Source organism: Myxine glutinosa, chromosome 7 (genome assembly GCF_964187855.1).
Source record: "Myxine glutinosa chromosome 7, kmMyxGlut1.1, whole genome shotgun sequence".
Taxonomy (NCBI): domain Eukaryota; kingdom Metazoa; phylum Chordata; class Myxini; order Myxiniformes; family Myxinidae; genus Myxine; species Myxine glutinosa.
In genome coordinates this window covers 12,857,204-12,882,183 of record NC_136267.1, presented here as the reverse complement: position 1 = coordinate 12,882,183, position 24,980 = coordinate 12,857,204, and the positions used below count along the sequence as shown (strand labels likewise).

General features: G+C 44.2%; 1 protein-coding gene across 1 annotated transcript in view; it reads right to left on the bottom strand.

Annotated features, from left to right (window-relative positions):
- The window catches only part of LOC137413105 (rap guanine nucleotide exchange factor 4-like), a 291,223-nt gene that overhangs the window by 30,582 nt on the left and 235,661 nt on the right, over positions 1-24,980 (bottom strand). The window contains exons 13-14 of the mRNA XM_078782642.1: positions 22,763-22,813; positions 3,285-3,372 (exon numbers count right to left, since the gene is read on the bottom strand). Of these exons, the coding sequence (XP_078638768.1) occupies positions 3,285-3,372; positions 22,763-22,813 (139 nt within the window). The remainder of the gene's footprint in view (positions 1-3,284; positions 3,373-22,762; positions 22,814-24,980) is intronic.

Below are 24,980 nucleotides of genomic sequence, written 5' to 3'. Positions count from 1 at the left end.
AGCCAAAAAAAATTTCAACAAAAACAAAAGCTAAATTATGACTGGGATTACGGACAGTAAAATTACAGTTCAGTACTTCGTGTAACCCCCACAAGCATTCAGGAGAGCACGTACACGTCGAGGCATGCTGTTCACGAGATTTGCCAAGGTTTGGACAGGAATTGCTTGCCATGCAGTGACAATAGTCTGCTGCAATTCACACACAGAGGTAGGCTGCTGGTCCAAGTTGTCGATTTGACGCGTTAATTCTGCCCACAAGTTCTCTATCGGATTCATATCCGGGGACATGGCAGGCCACTCCATATGCTCTACACCACGGTCAGCAAGAAAGTGTTGGATCATGCGAGCACGATGAGGCCGTGCATTGTCATCTTGGAAGACAAAGTTTCCTCGAAAGGCTGCACGAGCAAATGGAAGCAATGTTTATTCCAGAATGACCCTGTACTTGAACTGGTTCAGGTTTCCATTCAGAACAACCAGGTCAGTTTTGCCCCCTGCATGAAAAGCAGCCCAAACGGTCACCCCACCAGCTCCAGCTTGGACTCTTGGCACTATACAATGTTCGTTGTGGGCTTCATGCACTTGTCTGCGCATTCGGACGTGGCCATCTTGACGATAGACCAGAAATCTAGACTTGTCACTGAAGGTCACGTGATTCCAGTGTCCTGGCTGCCATTGACAGTGCTCTCTGGCCCACTGCAATCGGCGCTGGCTGTGTTGTCTGGTCAGGCGTGGCTTTCTCAGGGGACGCCTGGCACGATAGCCTGCTTGAACCAGTCGTTGGTTGACTAGCCTTCTGGATACAGGCACATCTGTCAGTTGCTGACACTCAGCCCTAAGCCGATTAGCTGACTTGGTACGGCCATTGCAGACTAACCGGTGCAGCTGGCGATCATCTCTCCTTGTGGTTCTGCGTGGACGTCCAGGCCTCGGTATTGGAGTAGGGACACCCCTCAGAGCATTTCGTTTCAGGATCTTTGACACCTGACCTTGAGTGATGCAATACTGCCGAGCAATAGCATGCTGTTTCATGCCGTAATTTCGTAAAGCCACCACTCCATGACAAACAGCATTGTCAAGTTGACGGACCATCTCCAGAGGAAGCGGCAATAACTTTTCTAGATGTGCAGCAGTTGTTTTCCACTACTACAGAACGCAACAACCCTTATATACCCGATTGTGAAGCCAATCGTCAAATGTACCTGTCCTTACATTTTGTCATGCCACCTGTGATATAATCCTGTTATTGACTTCTTGCTGCGAAAGACAATCAGTGACATGGTTCTTTCAACAAAGACATCACCGAAGGGTAAAATAAACTCACCAGATTGATATACTGAGTTCAGAAAGTAAACCCAAGTCAAGAAAAAAACAAGTACAAAAAGTTTTAATTAAAACAAAAGCCGCGTCGATGTTGCACAATGCCTAGATGCAGCTGTGCCTATAACGTCGATGTTATAGGCACAGGACATTCCTAATGATTCGATTACTTGATGTTATTTTTGTGCAAAGTGAAAATATATCTCGGCAATTTCCTGTGTGTGGCGACGAATTTTTAATATATCTCGGCATTTTCCCGTCTGTTATTTCAGGCGGTGTATGACTGACCATGCCGCGATTAAAAAAACTAGGGCATGCCCGTACTATATCTATATCTAAAATTATATCCCCCCCCCTTTATTTACATGAAATGGTTTGGTCCAAAGCGAACGGCTTGCGAGTACGGTGACAATCCCCCCCCTCTATTTACATGAAATGGTTTGGTCCATGAAATGTTTTGGTCCATTCGCAACGCCAAAGCGAACGGCGAACGCTTTACATGAAATGGTTTGGTCCATGAAATGTTTTGGTCCATTCGCAACGCCAAAGCGAACGGCGAACGGCTTGCGAGTACAGTGACAATCCCCCCCCTCCCCCCCTCTATTTACATGAAATGGTTTTAATTAGTTTTAAAACATAGTTTAACGCCAACATAGCGGCAACATAGTTTGCCAACGTGAAATAAATGAATACGCTCTCAAATGTGCCGTCCGAGGCAGAGTGTGTTCGCCACGTTCGGCACACGCGATAGCTCGCTGCTCTCTGATTGGTTGAATCGTTTTTTGGACATAGCTCGGTAAGTAATTGTCCGATTAATATGAAACCTTGAAAAGGCATATCCTCGGGTCCCCAGCAATATACCTGGCAAGTTTAAAGTATATCGGACCCGTGGTTGTCGAGAAACAGCGGTCACAGACAAACAAACAAACAAACAAACACACATACAGAGATTACTGGAATTATAGATAGATATATATCTCGGCAATTTCCCGTGTGTGGCGACACGTGAACGAAGCTATGCTCCTCTCTCCACATTATTGTGACGACGTATAAATTAAATATTTCATCGTGACGATTGTCATCAAATGGACAAATTTTTAATATATCTCGGCATTTTCCCATCTGTTATTTCGGGCGGTGTATGACTGACCATGCCGCGATTTAAACAAAATATATATATCTCGGCATTTTCCCGTCTCTTATTTCGGGCGGTGTATGACTGAGCATGCCGCGATTTAAAAAAAAAATATCTCAATGGACTTGAAGTTACAGGCCTTTGAGAATTCATTTCGTTCTATAAAGGGCAACTTTCATCGGAATTTCTTCCAGTTTTTTTTCAACCGAGTCTAAAACTATGTTAGCGACTGTGAAAAATGAAATGATATATCGAATTTGATTTGAAATAAAACTGTGTGAGAGAGGAAGACACCACGGGCCTACAAAACAGGCCTCAAAGCTATGCGAGTTAATAAAATGGTGGATATTTGTTTATATGAAGGCTCTCCCAGAATGGGTGGAGCTATGGTTCCCAGAATGGGTGGAGCTTTGAGGTTTTGTCTTCTCTGCAAGAACAAGAAGAAGAAGAACAACAACAACAGCAGAGGGCACTCTATGAGCAGCGTCTGCGACGCGGCTAAAAAAAAAAAAAAAAAAAAAAAAAATATATATATATATATATATATATATATATATATACAGTATATATATATATATATATATATATATATATATATATATATATATATATACATACACACACACACACACACACACTAGCATGGATACACGAGCAAGTCCCATCTTCTGAAACCTGCATTTTGAGACAAGAAACAACGACACATGGGAAAACCTGGTCTCCAGCTGCGTGGGGTATGAGCTAAAAATACCACGACCACCTGAAAATGCAATTTTTTTGTGAAGCATTTAAACCACATAATCTTTATTTTAGAGAGAAACATACTCACCTTTCATCAGCAAAGGCATGAAAGGAATGATTGGTGGTTCCAGCTTTGAAACTGCGAGTCTATATGCTCTGTGATTCCGCGATGGATCCTTATTGGGTAAACACACAAGCAAGACATATTTGGCAAATACAAAACAACAAATATATATATTCTTCTATTATTTCTGGCAATTATCAGTCGTTGAGAGAATCCATGTCGGAGGGCAGGTAGACCTTTTAATGAAGTTCCAGGTCGGAGTCGAGAAAGTAATTAAATAACCTCCCCATCCTTCTTTGTTTAAATAATATGAAAAGCTTGGTCATGAGAGTGTTGAAGGTTATGGCAGAGAAAGCAAGTGTAATGTTCGCTGATATCATGTACAGCTCATTTGAGGATTGAAGAGTTGCAAATGTAACACCATTACAAAGAAAGGATAAAGATAGTCTGTCAACTTGTGCAACAAAATTGTGGCTCTTATGCATTTTTGGGTACAATCGTAGTAACTTTAGGGAAATATTTTTATAACCCCTCTTGAACACAAAAGCACTTGATACCAATTAATGACTTTAAGTGGAAGAAGTACTTAAGTCACGTGCTTGGGCAAAGTGAGTTGTAACCAGAAACTCCAGCGACAGTATGGAACAAACCATGCCTGTAATAATTTTGCAAAGACTTCTTTTGCACTTTAATTGTGTAAAATGAATGAAGGTTATCAATATGAACCCAAGATTTGTACTTTAATTGTGTAAAATTAACTAAGGTTATCAATATTGTCGAGCTCCTTGCGATTAAAATCTTTACCAAGGAACCAGATCAACTGAAGAAGCATTAACTCTGAAGGCCTTCAGTTCAAATATGGCAGGGTTTATACACGTGGGGGGGGGGGGGGGGGGGAGGAGGGGGAGGAGGATGGTGAGGGGGATGCTGAAGTACCTTACCTCACGTTTCCGCTGGCAGCCCTCGAACCTGCAGGAAATTAAATCAAGCGAACGAAAACCCGAATTCAATGTTCAAAAAGTAATGATTTATTGAACGGAACCGAGAACAAGGAAACGCGACGGAAGAACTAAAACCTAAGTTGGGACGTCCCCGCACAGACTTCAGATACGAAACAATGGGAGAGGATGAATAAAATAAATGTCTCATCGTGTTGTGGAATGTGGTGTGTCTTGTCTGTCTGCGGTCATCCAGGCCCCAACTCGCGTCCGGATGTGGCTCCGTGCTTGGCGGGAAGGAGGCCTCAGCCCGCTTTGGTCGCACGCTCCGTTGATCAGCACACGCTGTCAGGCAGGCCCCGCACGCACAATCGTCACTCCACTGTCTTTCGTCCAGCAGGCAAATTCGGATCGTAAAGGAAGAGGTCCAAACGGAGACGAAAATCACGGGCAGAAGAGAGGTCCGGGCAGGAAGAATCCAGGAATGAGAAGGCAAGTGAAGAACTAAAATGCCGGCTAGGGAGATGTTTTACTGGCAGTCTCCTGACGTCAGCTCGCTTCCCCTCCAACCAGTGCGTCGCTTACTTGTCGCCTTTCGCACCCTTTTTCGTCACCGGCGCTTTCCCTCCAACCAGTGCATAGCTTGTTGGTCGTTCATTTGCGCCTTCCGCACTGATTGGCGGTAGTCTCAGCGGTTGGTGGCCAATCAGTGTGTCGCTCCTTCACCTTTCTCACTCCCAAACACGGGGGAGCTTTCTGCCCTTCCTTTGATCAATCACACGTCCAGCCCTACTCTGCCAATCGGTGTGGTGTTTGTTGCTCACCCTTCCCCCGGGCCAATCAAGAGCCCATCTGGGCATGGCTCTCAGCCTGCCTGAGCTCGATATGTGTTGCCATGGTGTAGCACTGTGCGGCTGCTGCCTGCTTGTCTTTCCGGTCAGTTCATATGGTCAGTCATTGTAAGGGGGGTGATTTAATTAATGTGGTGCACTAATGGGCCTATCTAATGTCTACAAGAGTGCATTGCCATAAGGGACACAGGTATGATCACCAGGTCTGACACACAGGGGAATTATCTTAGTCCTTCAAACTATTTATCACACGATCATCCTTGTATGATCACAGGTACAGACTTGATCTGACAAACTGGACGAAACACAGACCTTATTACAGGTGAGGTTCCCTATCATGACAGCTGGACACCTGCCTATGCAGATCTACCTAAATCTAGATATTCCCCTACCCTAAAATAGATAACTCAATATGAATCCAAGATTGGCACTTTAATTGTGTAAAATTAACTAAGGTTATCAATACTAGGGCATGCCCGTACTATATATATATCTAAAATTATATCCCCCCCCTCTATTTACATGAAATGGTTTGGTCCATTCGCAAAGCCAAAGCGAACGGCTTGCGAGTATGGTGACAATCCCCCCCCTCTATTTACATGAAATGGTTTGGTCCAAAGCGAACGGCTTGCGAGTACGGTGACAATCCCCCCCCCCCCCCCCCTCTATTTACATGAAATGGTTTGGTCCATTCGCAAAGCCAAAGCGAACGGCTTGCGAGTACGGTGACAATCCCCCCCCCTCTATTTACATGAAATGGTTTGGTCCAAAGCGAACGGCTTGCGAGTACGGTGACAATCCCCCCCCCCTCTATTTACATGAAATGGTTTGGTCCAAAGCGAACGGCTTGCGAGTACGGTGACAATCCCCCCCCTCTATTTACATGAAATGGTTTGGTCCAAAGCGAACGGCTTGCGGAGTTTGGTAAAGAAATCGCCATAGCTCGGTAACTACTTCTCCGATTAATATGAAACCTTGAAAAGGCACATCCTCGGGTCCCCAGCAATATACCTGGCAAGTTTCAAGTATATCGGACCCGTGGTTGTCGAGAAACAGCGGTCACAGACAAACACACAGACACACAGACATTCACACAGAGATTACTGGAATTATAGATAGACTAGGACGTGCCCGTACGTGGGTGCCCGTACGTGCGTGCAAAAAAGCATGCGTGCAAACAACAACAACAAAAAAAAACTTTGAAACCACGTGGCAGTAACGACCACAGAACCCCCCCCCTCTATTTACATGAAATGGTTTGGTCCATTCGCAACGACCACAGAACCCCCCCCCCCCCCCTCTATTTACATGAAATGGTTTGGTCCATTCGCAAAGCCAAAGCGAACGGCGAACGGCTAAATCGCCATAGCTCGGTAACTACTTCTCCGATTAATTTCAAACCTTGAAAAGGCACATCCTCGGGTCCCCAGCAATATACCTGGCAAGTTTCAAGTATATCGGACCGGTAGTTGTCGAGAAACAGCGGTCACAGACAAACACACACACACACACACACACACACACACACACACACACACACACACAGACACACACACACACAGAGATTACTGGAATTATAGATAGATGAACTCAAGATCATTACTTTAATTGTGTAAAATTAACCAAAGTTATCAATACTAGGGCATGCCCGTACTATATATATATCTAAAATTCAATATGAACCCGAGATCAGTACTTTAATTGTGTAAAATTAACCAAGGTTATCAATATTAACCCAATATCGGTACTTTAATTGTGTAAAATTAACCAAGGTTATCAACATGAACCCAAGATCGGTACTTTAATTGTGTAAAATCCACCAAAGTTATCAATAGGAACCCAAGATCGGTACTTTAATTGTGTAAAATTAACGCAGGTGATATGAAAAGTCGACATTAAACCAGTTGTTCGCCTGATACACATTACTGTCAAGTGGGGGCGGTCCCTGTAGAGATGGGCGTTATTGCATATGTAACCTGCTGTGAGAGTAATAGACGGTTATACTCGTTTCCATGATTATATGAGAGATAGGTAAGGATTTGCTGCTTAGTAGTAGTTGCTTCATTTAAAATGTATTGCAATGTTTTCCTTGTATCATGCAGATTAATATTATGCTTATGGTGTTATGTTTTTAGATGCACCAGGTCGATTGCATTAAAGCCTCCTTTTCTTTCCAACGAGAGGTCTCTGGCTCAAATCTTTTTACAACAATTTAATGCAATCTTCCTTCCTTGAGACGACCTCTGAAGGATGGAGAAGCTGATCTGCCTGGAACGATTTTCGGGAGATCCGAATGCACCGGACTCCGCTGATCAGCTGAATCATTGGTTGAACTCGCTACGGCTCTTTACGGAACTGGTCCCGGAGATTACAGAGGCACAGAAACTCGATGTATTATCTAGCAACGTCTCTCATGTCATCTACAGATGCATCGCTCGTAGCCCAACGTACGACGAAGCAGTTGCTACCTTGAAAGCACTCTTCATAAAATCGCGCAGCATCGTTTATGCGAGTCATTTGCTGGCGATGCGAAGGCAGGACAGCTCCGTGTCCATGCATCAGTATGGCCAGGCTCTACGACAGCTGGCTCAGGATTGCGCGATTCAAGACAGTACGGCTCTGCAATACACAGATTATCTGCTCCGGGACGCCTTTATTACGGTTCTGCAGTCTTCTGCTATCAGACAACGTTTGCTCGAGAAAGACGCTAACCTTCCAAGAAGCCTTCGACCAGGCTCGGGTTCTGCAGTCAGCTCAGGCCATATCCGACACTTATGGTCGACCTTTCACGGCTGTTGGTGCTACTGCTCATGACACGACTCATACGCACGATCGCGGCGACCCGGAAGCTAACGCCGGGCGAGCCCCTGCTCGAGCGGCCGCTCAATGCGCGGTACCCGAGGAGAGCTCTGATGAGGAAGCGCACGAGCCCCGTACAGCCGCCGTGGCCTCGCCCGCTGGTCAGACCAGCAAATGTTTTTTTTTTGCGGCAATCGTCGCCATCTTCGTGCGGGAAGCGCGGACATTTTGCTAAAGTATGTCACGCGCCCATGACCAAAGGAGTGATGCTCGCAGGTGCGTGCTTGTCGATGGGAACCTGGCGAGCTCCGAGCGGACTTGATCGTGCCTTGGAGCTGGTCGAAATCAACGGACAGATGGTGGAAGCGTTGGTTGATACGGGGAGCAATCAGAGCTAGATCAGCCCTCGTCTCATGGAGCGATTCGGGTGGACTCCCACCACCTTGACTCAGCGTGTGTACATGGCCTCGGGAGCCCTATGGTAGCGAGCACGCGGAGTGTGTGTTGTTGAGCTGGTTGTAACGATGTTACTTATTGTGATGTTAAGTTGCTTGTGCTCCCTAACCTTTGCTCCGACATCCTCCTCGGTGACAAGTTTTTGAATAGGCACAAACGTTTAGAGATGCAGTTTGGCGGCACTCACACGCTATCCGTGGGCTCAGAGCCACACCCGATTTGCGCCCTCGTCGAGATAGCTGTCGAACCACCTTGACTATTCCTGAGCTTGCTGCTAATTGTCATCCGGTTGCTGTGAAATCTAGAAGGTATTCTCAGCCGGATGCTATCTTTATAGCCTCTGAAACTAAACGCCTTTTACACGAAGGGATTATCGAACCCAGCCGGTCGACGTGGCATGCGCAAGTCCTGGTTGTCGACACCCCAAACCATAGAAAACGCATGGTCATAGACTACTCTCAAAACCATTAACCAGTTCACCCAGCTCGTTGTGTATCCTTTACCCAAAATGGAGGACATGGTGAGAGCGGTATCTAAGGATAAAGTCTTCAGCATGCTCAACCTCATAAACGCGTATCATCAGATTCCGATACGCACTGCTGAACGGCCTTACACGGCTTTCGAGTCAGGCCAGCGATTGTATCAATTCCCTATAATCCCGTTCGGAGTTACGAACGGGATGACGTATTTCCAGAGGGTGATAGACGAGATTTTGGCAAAAGAACAAGTGTAAGATATATTTGTCTATGTTGATAACATGACCGTTTGCGGATGGAATCAAACAGACCACGACTCAAACATGCGTCGGTTTTTGGATGTGGCTCGTAAATACCGACTGACTTTCAATGAATCAAAATGTAGCTATTCTGTGGGAACCATAAATCTGTTGGGGTACACGGTGTCTGGAGCAGAGATAAGGCCCGATCCCACTCGCCTCCAGCCCCTACTCGACCTTGCCTCTCCCGTTGACCGTGCGACTCTATGACACACAATGGGATTATTTGCCCATTACAGCATGTGGATCTCACGCTTCTCAGAGAAAATAAGGCCGCTTGTGGAATGCAAAAAATTTCCCTTGCCCTTGGCCACGCAGGCAGCATTTCAACAACTAAAGGGAGACGTCACCAGCTCGATCGTGACTTCAATCAACGAGACAATTCCTTTCGTGATAGAAACAGATGCGTCCGATTGCGCAATCACAGCGACACTGAGTCAGGAGACCAACCAGTAGCATTCTTCTCACGGACTCTAACTGATAGCGAGCGACGCCACTCCTCTATCGAAAAGGAGGCGTATGCAATTGTTGAATTGATCCGCCGATGGAGGCATCTCCTTCTTGGACATCGCTTTACCGTCATAACCAATCAACAGTCCGTCTCGTTCATGTATGACCGGAAGCATTCTCAAAAGATAAAGAACGAGAAGATTGCTCGTTGGCGCATAGAACTGGCTGACTATCGCTTTGTAATTAAGTACAGGCCTGTTATGCTCAACCCCGCTGCTGATGCGCAATCAAGGCCCATCTGTGCGGGGATGACCATCGGCGACCTGCGTAATATCCACGCGGCGCTCTGTAACCCTGGCGTGACGTGGATAGTTCACTTCGTTAGGAGTAAGAACTTACCTTTCTCCGTGGAGGAGATACGACAGTTATGCAAGACCTGCAGGGTTTGCGCAGAACTAAAACCGAGTTTCAACCAGCTGACGGAGGGTACTCTCATCTACGCCGGTAAACCATGGGAGCGACTGAATGTCGATTTCAAGGGGCCCTTTCCTGGTAATCGGTATATGCTGACTATAATGGACGAGTACTCGAAATTCCCATTTCCATGTGCTGACACGTCTGCCCTGACAGTGATTCATTGCTTTAGGCAGCTGTTCCTGCTGTTCGAATATCCTGCTTTCATACACAGTGACCGTAGGACTGCTTTTATGTCTCGGGAGCTTTAGCAATTTCTCCTCGAATGTGGCCATTGCTTCCAGTCATACCACCGCCTATAACCCCCGAGGCAACGGAAAATCGAAAAATACAACGGTGTTATCTGGAGGGCGGTCATGATGGTAAGCGGTCTATGCCCAGTGCCGGGGGCTTTGGGGACGACTGTGTGTATCACACTCGCAGCGGTCGACTGTGTCAACCTCCGACTCGCTTCGGTTTCGATTATTCCTATCAGTGGCATTCTTAAGACAGGGAGAATGATATGAAAAGTCGACATAAAACCAGTTGTTGGCCTGATACACATTACTGTCTGGTGAGGGCGGTCCCTGTAGAGATGGGCATTATTGCATATGTAACCTGCTGTGGGAGTGACAGACGGTTAATATACTCGTTTCCATGATTCTATGAGAGCTAGGTAAGGATTTGCTGCTTAGTAGTAGTTGCTTCATTTAAAATGTATTGCAATGTTTTCCTTGTATCATGTAGAGTGTAGACTAATATTATGCTTATCGTGTTATATTTTTAGATAAAGCAGGTCGATTGCATTAAAGCCTCCTTTCTTTCCAACGAGTGGTCTCTGGCTCAAATCTTTTTACAACAAGATCGGTACTTTAATTGTGTAAATAACCAAAGTTAGCAATATTAACCCAATATCGGTGCTTTAATTGTATAAAATTAACTAAGGTCATCAATATGAACCCAATATCGGGACTTTAATTGCATAAAATTGACTACGGTTATCAACAAGTGAATAAAAAAAATTTTATGCTAAATTAAAAAGGCAATGTAGGGATGACAAACTACAGTCTAAAAAAGGTCTGAAACAAGATAGGGATGATGTTGGTTTAGAGAGTAGCTAACAGTATTGCCATCACATAACAATCCCTACATCGCTGCCTCATTTACACTTCATCAGTTATTGCTTCAAGCTTCCACAAACACTTCGCTGGTTACAACAGTACTTGATTACTCCTGTAGTGTAACCACATACTGAGACTCGCCAAATTAGCAGCCTGAGTACACTATTATAATTTCAGTACATGTTCATCGCTTTCTTACAAACTGCATGGACATCTCTAATAACAGCATTCTAGAATTATTACCCTGCGCTCGTGAAACGAAAAGCAGGGTTAGGCATTCGGTTGCATACGTGTGGTGTATACGTATGTGTCTGCATTTTTAAAATTCATTTTCTCGGCAACCATTGGGCCGATTGACACGAAATTTTACCAAAGGAGTGCCTCCTCCTGTATAATTTTTGGTTCACGAGTTATCAAACAGAGTGACTACTATATTCGTCATGGGTTGTTGTTATCCGTGGTACAGGTGTCTGTCTGTGTGTCTGTGTGTCTGAATGTCTGTCCGCAGCATAACTACCAGATGATATCATCCGATCTTGATGAAACTTGGGTGGGAGGTTGATATCATGATCTTGTTGTGTCCTGCCTAGAGTGGGCGTATTGCGCCCATTGTAGGCGGAGCCACGCCCGAAAAAGATGTCTTTTTAGGGGGTAATCAATTTCAAGCTACATCTTCTCCGAGGGAGTTGGTGGAATCTGACAGGTGTTTCGATATTTGGTTAGGCCAATGTCATGTGTCTAGCCCCACGGAGCTCGATTTTTCATTTTCGCCCCAAGGTCAAGGTCACAAGGTCACGAAATTTAGAAAAGTCGATTTTTGATGGTTTTATTACATTATTCGCTTCCTGATAGGGTGAAATGTCGTACATGATCTTATATTATCACATACATCATGAAATACAAGTTTTCCAACAAATTTAAGAATCTTCGACCTTTGACCTTTGAAGGTCACAAAGGTCAAAATTTCAAAGTTGTCGGAATCGAACCGAATTTTCGGTATTGTGTAGCTAACTAACCTCATAACTGATTATACATTATTTTCTATCTCATTTCAAGGTCAGTGACCTTTGTTTTGACATTTCCGGGCCTGGCCTGTCCAGGCCTATTTCGGTTATAGTCCATCCTTTGTCATTGAATACCGCTCGCTCGTGAACCATCATCATCTCCTGACTTGTTTTATTCATAATTATCTCATCATAGGTCACGTGGTACGGACAGCATCTTGGAAAAACGTTCCACCTCTATATCTCCCAAACCGGTCAATGGAAAAATTGAAACATGGCTCATTGTCAAGTACACCCCATGGGGAATAAGATATGTTGATGATGATGTCATCGGTGCCTTCATTATGACGTCATAATTCGACATGTACAATGCTTGATCTGATCAGTATGAAAAAAAAATTCCTCTGCAACTGTTAGTCTGATGGACATGAAATTTTCAGAATATGAGCTGCTGCTCCAGTAGAATTTTTAGATGATAATTATGACATCATAGGTAATGTGGTACAGGCGCCATCTTGGAAAAATCGAAAAAAGTTGCAGCTCTATATCTCCGAAACCGCTCCATGGAAAAATTGAAACATGGCTCAATGTCAAGCACTCCCATTGGGGAATAAGATATTTTAATGATGATGATTTCATCGGTGCCTTCATTATGACGTCATAATTCGACATGTACAATGCTTGATCTGATCAGTATGAAAAAAAAATTCCTCTGCAACTGTTAGTCTGATGGACATGAAATTTTCAGAATATGAGCGGCTGCTCCAGTAGAATTTTTAAATGATAATTATGACATCATAGGTAACGTGGTACAGGCGCCATCTTGGAAAAATCGAAAAAAGTTGCAGCTCTATATCTCCGAAACCGCTCCATGGAAAAATTGAAACATGGCTCAATGTCAAGCACTCCCATTGGGGAATAAGATATTTTAATGATGATTTCATCGGTACCTTTATTATGACGTCATAATTCGACAAGTACAACGCTCGATTCGATCAGTATGAATATTTTTTCTCTGCAATTCCTGGTCTGATTGACTCGAAATTTTCACCGTAGGAGCACCTCCTCCTGTAGAATATGTTAATGATGATTATGACGTCATAGATCACGTGGTGCAGGTGCCACCTTGGAAAAACTTTGCACGTCTATATCTCTGAAAAAACTCCATGGAAAAAATTGGGTGAAGGCTGTGGTGAAGTTTCATCGAAATAGTGTGTGTAGTTTCAGAGGAAAAAGCAAATTCCTATTTTGGGGGTTTAAATCCGGATCCACTTTGACCCCCAGTAAACACCCTTAGAACCTGATTTTTTTAATTCAGTGGACAAACTTTAGTCACAACACAACAAATATCATTTGTGCCAAGTTTGGTCACAATCCCTTCAGTGGTTTCGGAGAAGTTGCAAGTGTTTCCTGACTGATGGACGGACAAACTAACGACGCGCCATCGCATAAGTTCCCCTAAACTTGGTTCCAGGTGAGCTAAAAAGCTGTGGGTTACAAAAGGTATGAAAAATTAATGTCGGCTAAGCATAAGCTATATTTTAAAGTCATAGCGTCTAACCATAACCTCCAAGGAGTGTAGCAGGGTTCAAATCCAGAGCACACTCACCTCTATAGTGTGCAGCAGGGTTCAAATCCCGACCCAGTTATTAACTAGAACACTCACCTCGAAGGTGTGCAGCAGGGTTCAAATCCAGAGCACACTCACCTCGATAGTGTGCAGCAGGGTTCAAATCCCGACCCAGTTATTAACTGGCACACTCACCTCGAAGTTGTGCTGCAGGGTTCAAATCCAGAGCACACTCACGTCTATGGTGTGCAGCAGGGTTCAAATCCAGAGCACACTCACGTCTATGGTGTGCAGCAGGGTTCAAATCCAGAGCACACTCGCCTCTATGGTGTGTAGCAGGGTTCAAATCCAGAGCACACTCACCTCTATGGTGTGTAGCAGGGTTTCAATCCTGACCCAGTTGTTAACCGTCACTGTCATCCAGGTGTTTCACAGACAAGGTGATTCATCAAGGTGTGTGCCATCCCTCTTCATGAAGAGTTCTTGAGCTATCCCCAGCACCATGAACTAAACACTATTTCCTTCTTAAACCACTTAGTCGAGCATCAGGCCTGGCCCGCCGGTTCATGAAACGTCCCCTTGGCAAAGCACACAAGAACGTGGGAATAACCGTCGCCGTTTTAAAGAAGAAGAGGTGGTTGTTTTGAGAGGAATTGTGGAAAAATAAAAGAAAGGAATTCCCGATCGACCAACGTTTTTTTTTAGAAATCATGAATACAACAGGGGGGTTACCACTTCCTTTCGTGCACACTTTGCATACATTGCTTTACATTAATGTTTATGCTTTAAACAACATGCACGTAATGTGCGTAAAACCTTGGGAATAATGGGATTCCCTGATAGTTTGGAGGAGCTGTTTGGGAATAAGTTACCTGTTGATCAGAGCAACAGAGCCGGTACCGTTTTTGATAAGAGAAGGGACAGGAACAGACTCCACCTGGTTGATATATAGAATCAGGTGTGCACGTGGAACTGAATAAACCATTTGGAATTTAATATCAATGAAAATAAGGAAATTCGATTTGAGAAAAAAAGTGATCTCAAAGCAAAACGTTTCAAGAGTGAATGGTTGTTTTTATAAAATGAAAGGCCCAGGATTGGAATGAGGAACAGACTTCAGCCGGTTGCGGTACAAAGCGAGTTCCTCGAGTTGTGTTAGTTTGTCAAATACTCCACTGGGAAGAGACTGGAGATGGTTTCACCAAGAAGGTGATTCATCCCTCTTCCCGAAGAGTACTCGAGATATCCCCAGCACCATGAACTAATCACAAATTCCTGCTTCTGGTGCAAAGCCTCTTCCCTCTTATGGTGAAATTGCCAAATCTAGACTCTCTGCTCACCTTCACTCCTTCATTCCACTTTTCTCCCGCCTCTGGAACAAACTCCCCCACTCCCTTCAATCCCACTCCTCCCTCCAGGTGTTTAAAACAGCTGTTCACCACCATCTCTTATCTTCCCCCATCCAAAACCTTGATCTTTTCTACCCCCGCTAATCCACAGCAAATCCACCTCTCTAAATCCGCAGCTTCTTTCCTGAAATTCCTCGTATTGTTCATTTGCTTTATACCGTGTACCCTCCCTCGTGTACCCTCCCTTTATACCGTGTACCCTCCCGTATTGTTCATTTCCTTTATACCGTGTACCCTCCCTCGTGTACCCTCCCTTTATACCGTGTACCCTCCCTCCTCCCCCAGTCCTTCCCCTTCCAACGATCTATCGACGTTCCTGTGCTCTACTCTTGTTGTGCTTGTGTGCTTCCCTCTCTCCCCTCTTGTCTCCCGCTCCCCTCATTGCATGTTTTATGTGTCTGTGCATGTTTTCATGTTCATTGTGTCAGCTCTAACACGAGCCTCGATTCTGTATTCCAAAAAAAAGAAAAAAGGATATTTTTGCTTAAAAAATTGATTAATAAAAAAAGGATATAAATGGTACATGGAAATGTATAAATACTGTCCTAAACTAGATGGTATTCGCAGAATACCGACCTGTGCAGTCAACTTGTTGCGATCCAACTCTTCTGTTTTTTGCTTCACGAGTTATCAAGTGACCACTATATTCGTCATGTGTGTGTGTGTGTGTGTGTGTGTGTGTGTGTGTGTGTGTGTGTGTGTGTGTGTGTGTGTCTGTCTGTCCGCAGCATAACTACCCGATGATATAATCCGATCTCGATGAAACTTGGGTGGGAGGTTGATATCATGATCTAGTTGTGTCCTGCCGAGAGTGGGCGTATTGCACCGATTGTGGGCGGAGCCATGCCCGAAAAACATGTCTTTTTAGGGGGTGATCGAGTTCAAGCTACATCTTCTCCGAGGGAGATGGTGGAATCTGACAGGGGTTTCGGTATTTGGTTAGGCCAATGTCACGTGTCCAGCCCCACGGAGGTCGATTTTTCTTTTTTTCCTTTTTTATTTATTTATTTATTTTAATTTTATTTTTTCAGCTCATTTTTTTACCGAATTTTCGGTATTGTGTAGCTAACTAACCTCATAACTGATGATACATTATTTTCTATCTCATTTCAAGGTCAGTAACGTTCGTTTTGACATTCCCGGGCCTGGCCTGTCCGGACCTGTTTCGGTTACAGTCCGTCCTTTGTCATTGAATACCGCTCGCTCGTGAACCATCGTCGTCTCCTGACTTGTTAACTTTTTTTTTTTGCTCCAAAATGGCTGCCAGACCACATGAGGGATGACATCATACATTTATATTCTCTAATATAATTGTTGCATAGATTAAGCTCATTAATTTCAAACTGATCAGACGAAGCGTTGTCCCTGTCGATTTATGACGTCATAATTATGGCACCAATGACATCATTGATAACAACATCTATTCCCCATATGGAGTTCTTTACAATGAGCCACGTTCACATTTTTTCCATGGAACAATTTTTGGAGATATAGAGTTGCAACAATTTTCTGTTTTTCCAAGATGGCGCCTGTACCACATGACCTATGACGTCATGATTATCATTACAATATTCTACAGGAGGAGGTGCTGCTATGGTGAAAATTTCATGCCCATCAGACCAGCAGTTGCTGAGAAAAAATGAATAATGATCGGATAACTGTTGTACTTGTCGAATTATGACGTCAAAACGAAGGCACCGATGACATCATCATTAACATATCTTATTCCCCAAGGGGAGTACTTGACAATGATCCATGTCTAAAAAAATTTGGGAGATTTGGGCGGTTTGGGAGATTTAATGTCAAACATTTCATGTCAATCGAACTAACGGTTGCGGAGAAAATGAATTTTAAAAATGCAGACACGCACGTACGGCACACGTCTACATACATTTTAAAAATGCAGACACGCACGTACGGCACACGTCTACATACATTTTAAAAATGCAGACACGCACGTACGGCACACGTCTGCATACATTTTTAAAATTTACTTTCTCGGAAACCGTTAGTTCGATTGACATGAAAATGTCACCAAAGGAGCGCCTCCGCCTGGATAATTACATCTTATTATAATAGAGCAAACGTATATGGTTATGTCGCCATGTTTGTCGCCATGTTGATATGCGACCAAAACATCTTCTTCTTCAAATAAAATTAGCACCCTCTCAATTACGTTTAGACTGCTGAAACCCCTCAGACCTTTGACGACCCTTTAATTCCGCCAAGACCCTTAAGACCACCAAGACCCCCGAAGACCCAAATCACCCTTGAAGACCCCGAAGACCCAAAACACACCGAAGACCCCGAAGACCCAAAACACACCGAAGACCCCAAAGACCCCGAAGACCCCGAAGACCCAAAAGACACCAAAGACCGTTAAGACACCGAAGACCGTTAAGACCCAAAAGCCTCTGAGACACCAAAGACCGAAAAGACCCCGAAGACTCAAAACACCATGAAGACCCAAAAGACACCGAAATGGTCAAAGATGCCTACCCCTCTGAAACGACGTGTGGTGAGGCGCGCGGAGCGTGCCGAGTCACGCTAGTAATGATAATTATGATGCCATAGGTCACATGGTACAGGTACCATCGTGGAAAAACCGAAAAAAATTGCACCTCTATATCTCTGAAACCACGCCATGGAAAAAATTGAAACGTGGCTCATTGTAAAGAACTCCGCATGGGAAATTTGTGCCGTTAACGATGACGTCATCATTCGACACGGACAACGCTTAGTCTGATCAGTTTGAAATTTCTTGATCGTGATGTACACAATAATGATATTAGGGAATATAAATTGATGATGTAATCGCTCACTTGGTCTTGCAGCAATATTGGAACAAAGAAAAAGACCCTTCAAAAACAGAAGAGTTAGCTTGCACCAAGTCGACTGCGCAGGGTAAGTATTCTATGAATACCATCCAGTCTCTATTTGACCCGTTTTGGAGTGGAATTTTGGAGTGGACTAAGTATAGCTTGGTCTCTTGGATTTACCCAAGCTGGGTTCACCCTGTGTTGGTGCAGCGTGGAGGAAGAGGATGGAGGGCACCCCCAGGAGGCCTTGCTTAAAGGACATAGTGGTTCACGAGGCCTAATTGAGCAGGTGTATCATCGCTGAAATTGCACACGAAACACCATCTTCATTGAGCTAGTTTTGCCTCTTGGGAGCTATCGTCTCGCATGTGGCACCTGAAGCGGTCTATTTTGAGGTTTACGTCCACCCTGCACATCAGAGAAAGGGAAATGTCTCCGAGTCTTTGGTCGAGACGCAAAACAATTGTTTTGCTGCGTGAGTGTGATATATGGCGCCTCGTGGGTTAGGAATTGCTTTATTTCCAATAATTGTACATCGGTTTGGCTAACCCCCGCTCTAGCAGGGAAAATGGCCTTAAAATAACTGTTGTTGTTGTTGTTGTTGTTGTTGTAATGTATTGTACAAATGTTTGAATATCCCCATTTACTTATTTGTGTCCATTTGACTTGCTTGGTTTGTTTCGTTTTTGTTTATCGTGTCTTGTTACCTTCTTTCCTGTTTATTTGACAAATAAACACTGTGAAGTGTAAACGGTAAGAAAACCTTATCTGAAACTGAAGCTCCGTGGAGAACAGTAAGGTTAGAATTAATTAATTTAACGCAATGCAATGAAAGTTCATTTGCCCATCTCCCGAGTCTAACTCGGCGCTGGGGTGGGGTTCCTGTTTTAATGGGAGCTTCAGACATGACTAGATTAATGTTATTACAGAACAATATTAACACCAATAATGTCCCCCCTCTCCAAGGGTTTTTTCCTCCTTGGACAAACACCATTAACGTGAATAAATAGCTTATTGTGGCATTTCCTGGAGCACCCTTACCAGAAGTAAACAAGACTGATAGTCCAACAACGGTGCAGCCGGGCTTGTTTAATACTTCAGTTTAAGAGGATCCTGCATGACCTGGGTAGGGATACCAGTTACCAGTTAGCAAATGATGTAAGTATCAACTTTTTGACTTCAGGTAAGGACAGCCTGTTTGTGAATGACTCGGGTAAAAAAAAACGGTGAATGGCAAACGATGAGCCAATAAATTCCACATTCCTCTGCCATGTTCAGTTGAATTTCAGGCATTGACAGGATCATGAAGGACTTGCACAAAAAACGTACCCAGTCTGAATGTTGTTATTTCCAGTCAATGACAAAAGTGCAAATGGGGAATCCGCAAATGGGGAATCTGCAAATGTCACTGGTGGAAACCCTTCCATCATCATTTCCTCATTCTGCTTTAAACTTAATATCTCTATATTTTCATTCCAAACAGCATCATTCATCATTTCAATCACAAATTATAACTATATAGTATCAACAAGTCAGGAGACGACGAAGGTTCACGAGCGAGCGGTATTCAATGACAAAGGTCAAAACCGACATTGAAAATATATAAATAGGAATGTATAATCTGTTATGAGGTTAGTTAGCTACACAATACTGAAAGTTCGGTTCGATTCCGACAACTTTGAAAATTTGACCTTTGTGACCTTGAAATGTCAAAACGAAGGTTACTGACTAGAAAATAATGTATAATCAGTTATGAGGTTAGTTAGCTACACAATACCGAAAATTCAGTTTGATTCCGACAACTTTGAAAATTTGACCTTTGTGACCTTGAAATGTCAAAACGAAGGTTACTGACCTTCAAATGAGATAGAAAATAATGTATAATCAGTTATGAGGTTAGTTAGCTACACAATACCGAAAATTCAGTTCGATTCTGACAACTTTGAAAATTTGACCTTTGTGACCTTGAAATGTCAAAACGAAGGTTACTGACTAGAAAATAATGTATAATCAGTTATGAGGTTAGTTAGCTACACAATACCGAAAATTCAGTTTGATTCCGACAACTTTGAAAATTTGACCTTTGCGACCTTCAAAGATCAAAGGTCGAAGATTCTGAAATTTTTTGAAAAACTTGTATTTCATGATGTATGTGATAATATAAAAACATGTACGACATTTCACCCGATCAGGAAGCGAACAATGTAATAAAACAATCAAAAATCGACTTTTCTAAATTTTGTGACCTTGTGACCTTCACCTTGAGGCGAAAATGAAAAATCGAGCTCCGTGGGGCTAGACATGACATTGGCCTAACCAACTACCCAAACCCCTGTCAGATTCCACCAACTCCTTCGGAGAAGATGTAGCTTGAAATTGATTACCCCCTAAAAAGACATCTTTTTCGGGCGTGGCTCCGCCCATAATGGGTGCAATACGCCCACTCTAGGCAGGACACAACAAGATCATGATATCAACCTCCCACCCAAGTTTCATCAAGATCGGATATCATCGGGTAGTTATGCTGTGGACACACACACACACACACACACACACACACACACACACACACACACACACACACACACACACACACACACACACACACACACACACACACACACACACACACACATACACACACACACACACACACACACACACACACGACGAATATAGTGGTCACTCTGTTTGATACTTAACCCAAAGTACCCAGAGGACCCAAAAGACCCTGATGACCCAAAATACTCAAGAAAATACACCAAAGACACCCAGAAGACCAGAAAGACCCAAAATACCCAGATGACTCAAAAGACCCCAAAAACCCAAAAGTTCCTCAAAGAACCAAAAGAAACAAAAGTCTCAAAAAGAGAAAGACCCCAAAGACCCAAAAGGCCTTGAAGACCCAGAAGACACAAAATACCCAGAGGACCCGAGGATCCAAATGACCCCAAGGAACCAAAACACCTAAAATACCCTGAGGACCCAAAAGACCCTGAGGACCCAAACAACCCAAATGACCCCAATGACTCAAAAGACCCTTAAAGACTCAAAATACCCCCAATACCCAAAATACCCCATAGACACTCAAATACTCAGAAGACCCCAAATACCCCAAAGACCCAATGGACCCCCAAATACCCAAATTACGCTGAAGATGCCGAATACCCCAAAGAACCGAAAGAACCAAATGACCCAAAAGACCCTGAAGACGTAGATGAACCCAAAGACTGTTAAAGACTCAAAATACACCAATGACCGTTAAAGATCCAAACTACCCCAAAGACCATTAAAGACCCAAAATACCCCAAACACCCAAAATACCGAAAAGACCGCAAAGACGCAATGGACCCCCCCCCCCCCCCAACCCAAAATACTCAAAAGACCACAAAACCCCAAAGATCCAGAAGACCCAAAATTCCCCCAAAGACCTATAAAGACCCTGAAAAACGAAAATAATGAAAAGACCCAAAGACCCTTAAAGACCCAAAACATCATGAAGACCCAAAATACCCCAAAGACCCAAAGTCCCTGAGGACCCAAAAGACCCAATGACCCAAAAGTCTGTGGGGACCCAAAAACCAGATGACCCAAAAGTCCCTGGAACCCAAAAAGACACAGGTGCCCCAAAAGTCCTTGAGGACACAATATACTCCGAAGACCCAGAATACCCAGAGGACTTGAAAGTCCCAGAAGACCCAAAATACACAGGGTTAATGTGGTGTGCTGTTGATCTAGCACAGGGTTAATGTGGTGTGCTGTTGATCTAGCACATGGTTAATGTGGTGTGGTGTGCTGTTGATCGAGCACAGGGTTAATGTGGTGTGCTGTTGATCTAGCACATGGTTAATGTGGTGTGCTGTTGATCGAGCACAGGGTTAATGTGGTGTTCTGTTGATCTAGCACAGGGTTAATGTGGTGTGCTGTTGATCTAGCACAGGGTTAATATGGTGTGCTGTTGATCTAGCACAGGGTTAATGTGGTGTTCTGTTGATCTAGCACAGGGTTAATGTGGTGTGCTGTTGATCTAGCACAGGGTTAATGTGGTGTGCTGTTGATCTAGCACAGGGTTAATGTGGTGTGCTGTTGATCTAGCACAGGGTTAATGTGGTGTTCTGTTGATCTAGCACAGGGTTAATGTGGTGTGCTGTTGATCTAGCACAGGGTTAATGTGGTGTGCTGTTGATCTAGCACAGGGTTAATGTGGTGTTCTGTTGATCTAGCACAGGGTTAATGTGGTGTGCTGTTGATCTAGCACAGGGTTAATGTGGTGTTCTGCTGATCTAGCACAGGGTTAATGTGGTGTGCTGTTGATCTAGCACAGGGTTAATGTGGTGTGCTGTTGATCTAGCACAGGGTTAATGTGGTGTGCTGTTGATCTAGCACAGGGTTAATGTGGTGTTCTGTTGATCTAGCACAGGGTTAATGTGGTGTGCTGTTGATCTAGCACAGGGTTAATGTGGTGTTCTGTTGATCTAGCACAGGGTTAATGTGGTGTTCTGTTGATCTAGCACAGGGTTAATGTGGTGTTCTGTTGATCTAGCACAGGGTTAATGTGGTGTGCTGTTGATCTAGCACAGGGTTAATGTGGTGTGCTGTTGATCTAGCACATGGTTAATGTGGTGTGCTGTTGATCTAGCACAGGGTTAATGTGGTGTTCTGTTGATCTAGCACAGGGTTAATGTGGTGTGCTGTTGATCTAGCACAGGGTTAATGTGGTGTGCTGTTGATCTAGCACAGGGTTAATGTGGTGTGCTGTTGATCTAGCACAGGGTTAATGTGGTGTGCTGTTGATGTGGGTCAGATTGACTCCACATGCAATAAATTTTCTTGTACTATTGATAGAAAATAACTTACCATAAGGTTTTCAAATTCTGAGTAGATTTTCTTAAACTTGCTTGGGAGTTTCTGCAAGAAGGTAAAATGGAAATTAATTGACACCATGAAGTTATCAATGATTGGGTAATGTGGATGAACATATTGTACAAAATACCAGGGAATTCGTAGCCTGAACAAAGAAGGAGGGAAGAAGGGGCGGGTGGGGGTTTATTTATATTTTTAAACAAACTTAAAATGCAACGGAAATAGCTGTGTCATCATGTCAGGTGTTTTTATGCCTCCGCCCCTAAAGTTGGCCGGAGGCATTATGTTTTCGGGTTGTCCGTCTGTCTGTACGTTCATATGTCCGTCCGTACGAACGTCCGTACGTCCGTACAGGCTAAACCTCGTTTTTCTCAGGCAACCACATGTCCGATTGAGATGAAACTTTCAGAGTAGAAGTGAAGTCCATGTAGAATGTTTTTATGATAATTATGAGTCATAGGTCACATGGTACGGCAGCCATCTTGGATTGAATGCAAATAATTAAAGCATTATTTCTCGGAAACTGATGATTGGAAAAAATTGAAACTTGGCACATTGGCAAGTACTCACAAAGGGGAACAAAAGTATGATAATGATGACATCATCAGTGAAGTGGTATACCAGCCATAAATATTTTAATCGCCTCATCCTAAAAATCTGAACTTGCACGAATATGATCTTTGACCCATTTCTATTGAAATATTAAAGTTATGACATCATAGGTCACGTGGTTTGGCAGCCATATTGGATTTAATCTAAAACCTTAGAAAAACACCTTCGCCCAAATCACCAAAGCAATCAACTCAAAACTTTACTTGTGTCACGGACTAGGCATGGCAATTAAAAGTTGATCAGAAAAATGTCATCAGTCACATGGTGAGGCAGCCATATTGGATTGAAGGAAAATATTAAATAATTACACAACCGGTCAAAAGTTTTTGAACACCTCAATTTTTCAGGTTTATTTTGAAATTTACGCAGTTTAATGTCTCAATGTACTCTGAAATTAAGCAAGGAACAAATAAACAATTGGAGATAAAAAAAGAAATCATAGAATCATTTTGTTTAACAAAATTTGTCGTGAAAATCAAGCTCAGACACGACTTGACCTCTGGGTAGGTTTAATATCATTTAGATCTGAAGTAACATCCTGTAAAAATACATTCATGCAACAGGCATTAAAATCAGAGTATTTCATGGGCAAGGGTCGATTCCAATAGAGAGAACAATCAGCGCAGCATTTAGGGGTGTACATACCATTCAAACTACAGGACTATGTCACAGTGAGTGCCGCTGGAGTGTACGGGCGCCCCGGTAGTCCCGGGTCTTATAGACGCCCCTTTTGAAGCGAGCACACCCTGGGTTCACCTTGGTATAATTTCACTACATTCTCCCCGCCGTTAGAACTATACTGCCGCTCGGCAGGTTGCAAGCAAGCGTCAGCAATAATTGAATGGGTTACGTCAATCCACATCAGTCGGTCCACCCGTAGCGGTCGGGGCGGCGAACTTCCCTGCCAGTCCTTTTTCGGAATCGCCCGGGTACGGCGTCTCCAAGCCCGGAGTCCCCCGCGTCGGAATAGCCGCCGGAGGTGGGTGTCGGAGGGGGCGCCCCAGCGCCTTCGGGCATGGGCGTGGGGGACGACGGAAGTAGCGGTGGTAGTTCCGTAGGGGAAGCTTCAGTAGAGTCCATAGACTAGTAGACAGGTTCGTCGATATCCCTGTCGTCGTCCCCACATGGGGCGAGATGGCGTACGGAGACAGTAGACTCGCGGCCGTCCGCCGTTAACACGCGAGCATGCTCGGGATTATCCTGGAGGACCTGCACCTTGTCAACAAGGGGGTCGTACTTGCTAGCGCGAACCACTCGTTTGAGATAGGCGGGCCCCGGTTCAGCGAGCCAGCTGGGTAAAGATTGGATACTGCCGGAGCTTCTAGGGTGGTGGAACAGTCGTTCGTGAGGAGTCTGGTTGGTGGCAGTACATAGGAGAGCCCGGATCGAGTTTAGAGCGGCAGGTAGCGACCACGCCCATTTATCGAGGCCTCAGCCGAGGGTCCGAAGGCTTAGCATGACGGCCCTCCATATAATCCCATTAAAACGTTCGATCTGCCCATTCGCTTGGGGCCGGTACGGGGTGGTGTAGCTCGAAGCGACATTATGCTGGAGCAAGTAGCCCCTCACCTCCTGGGACAGGAACACCGCACCCCGGTCG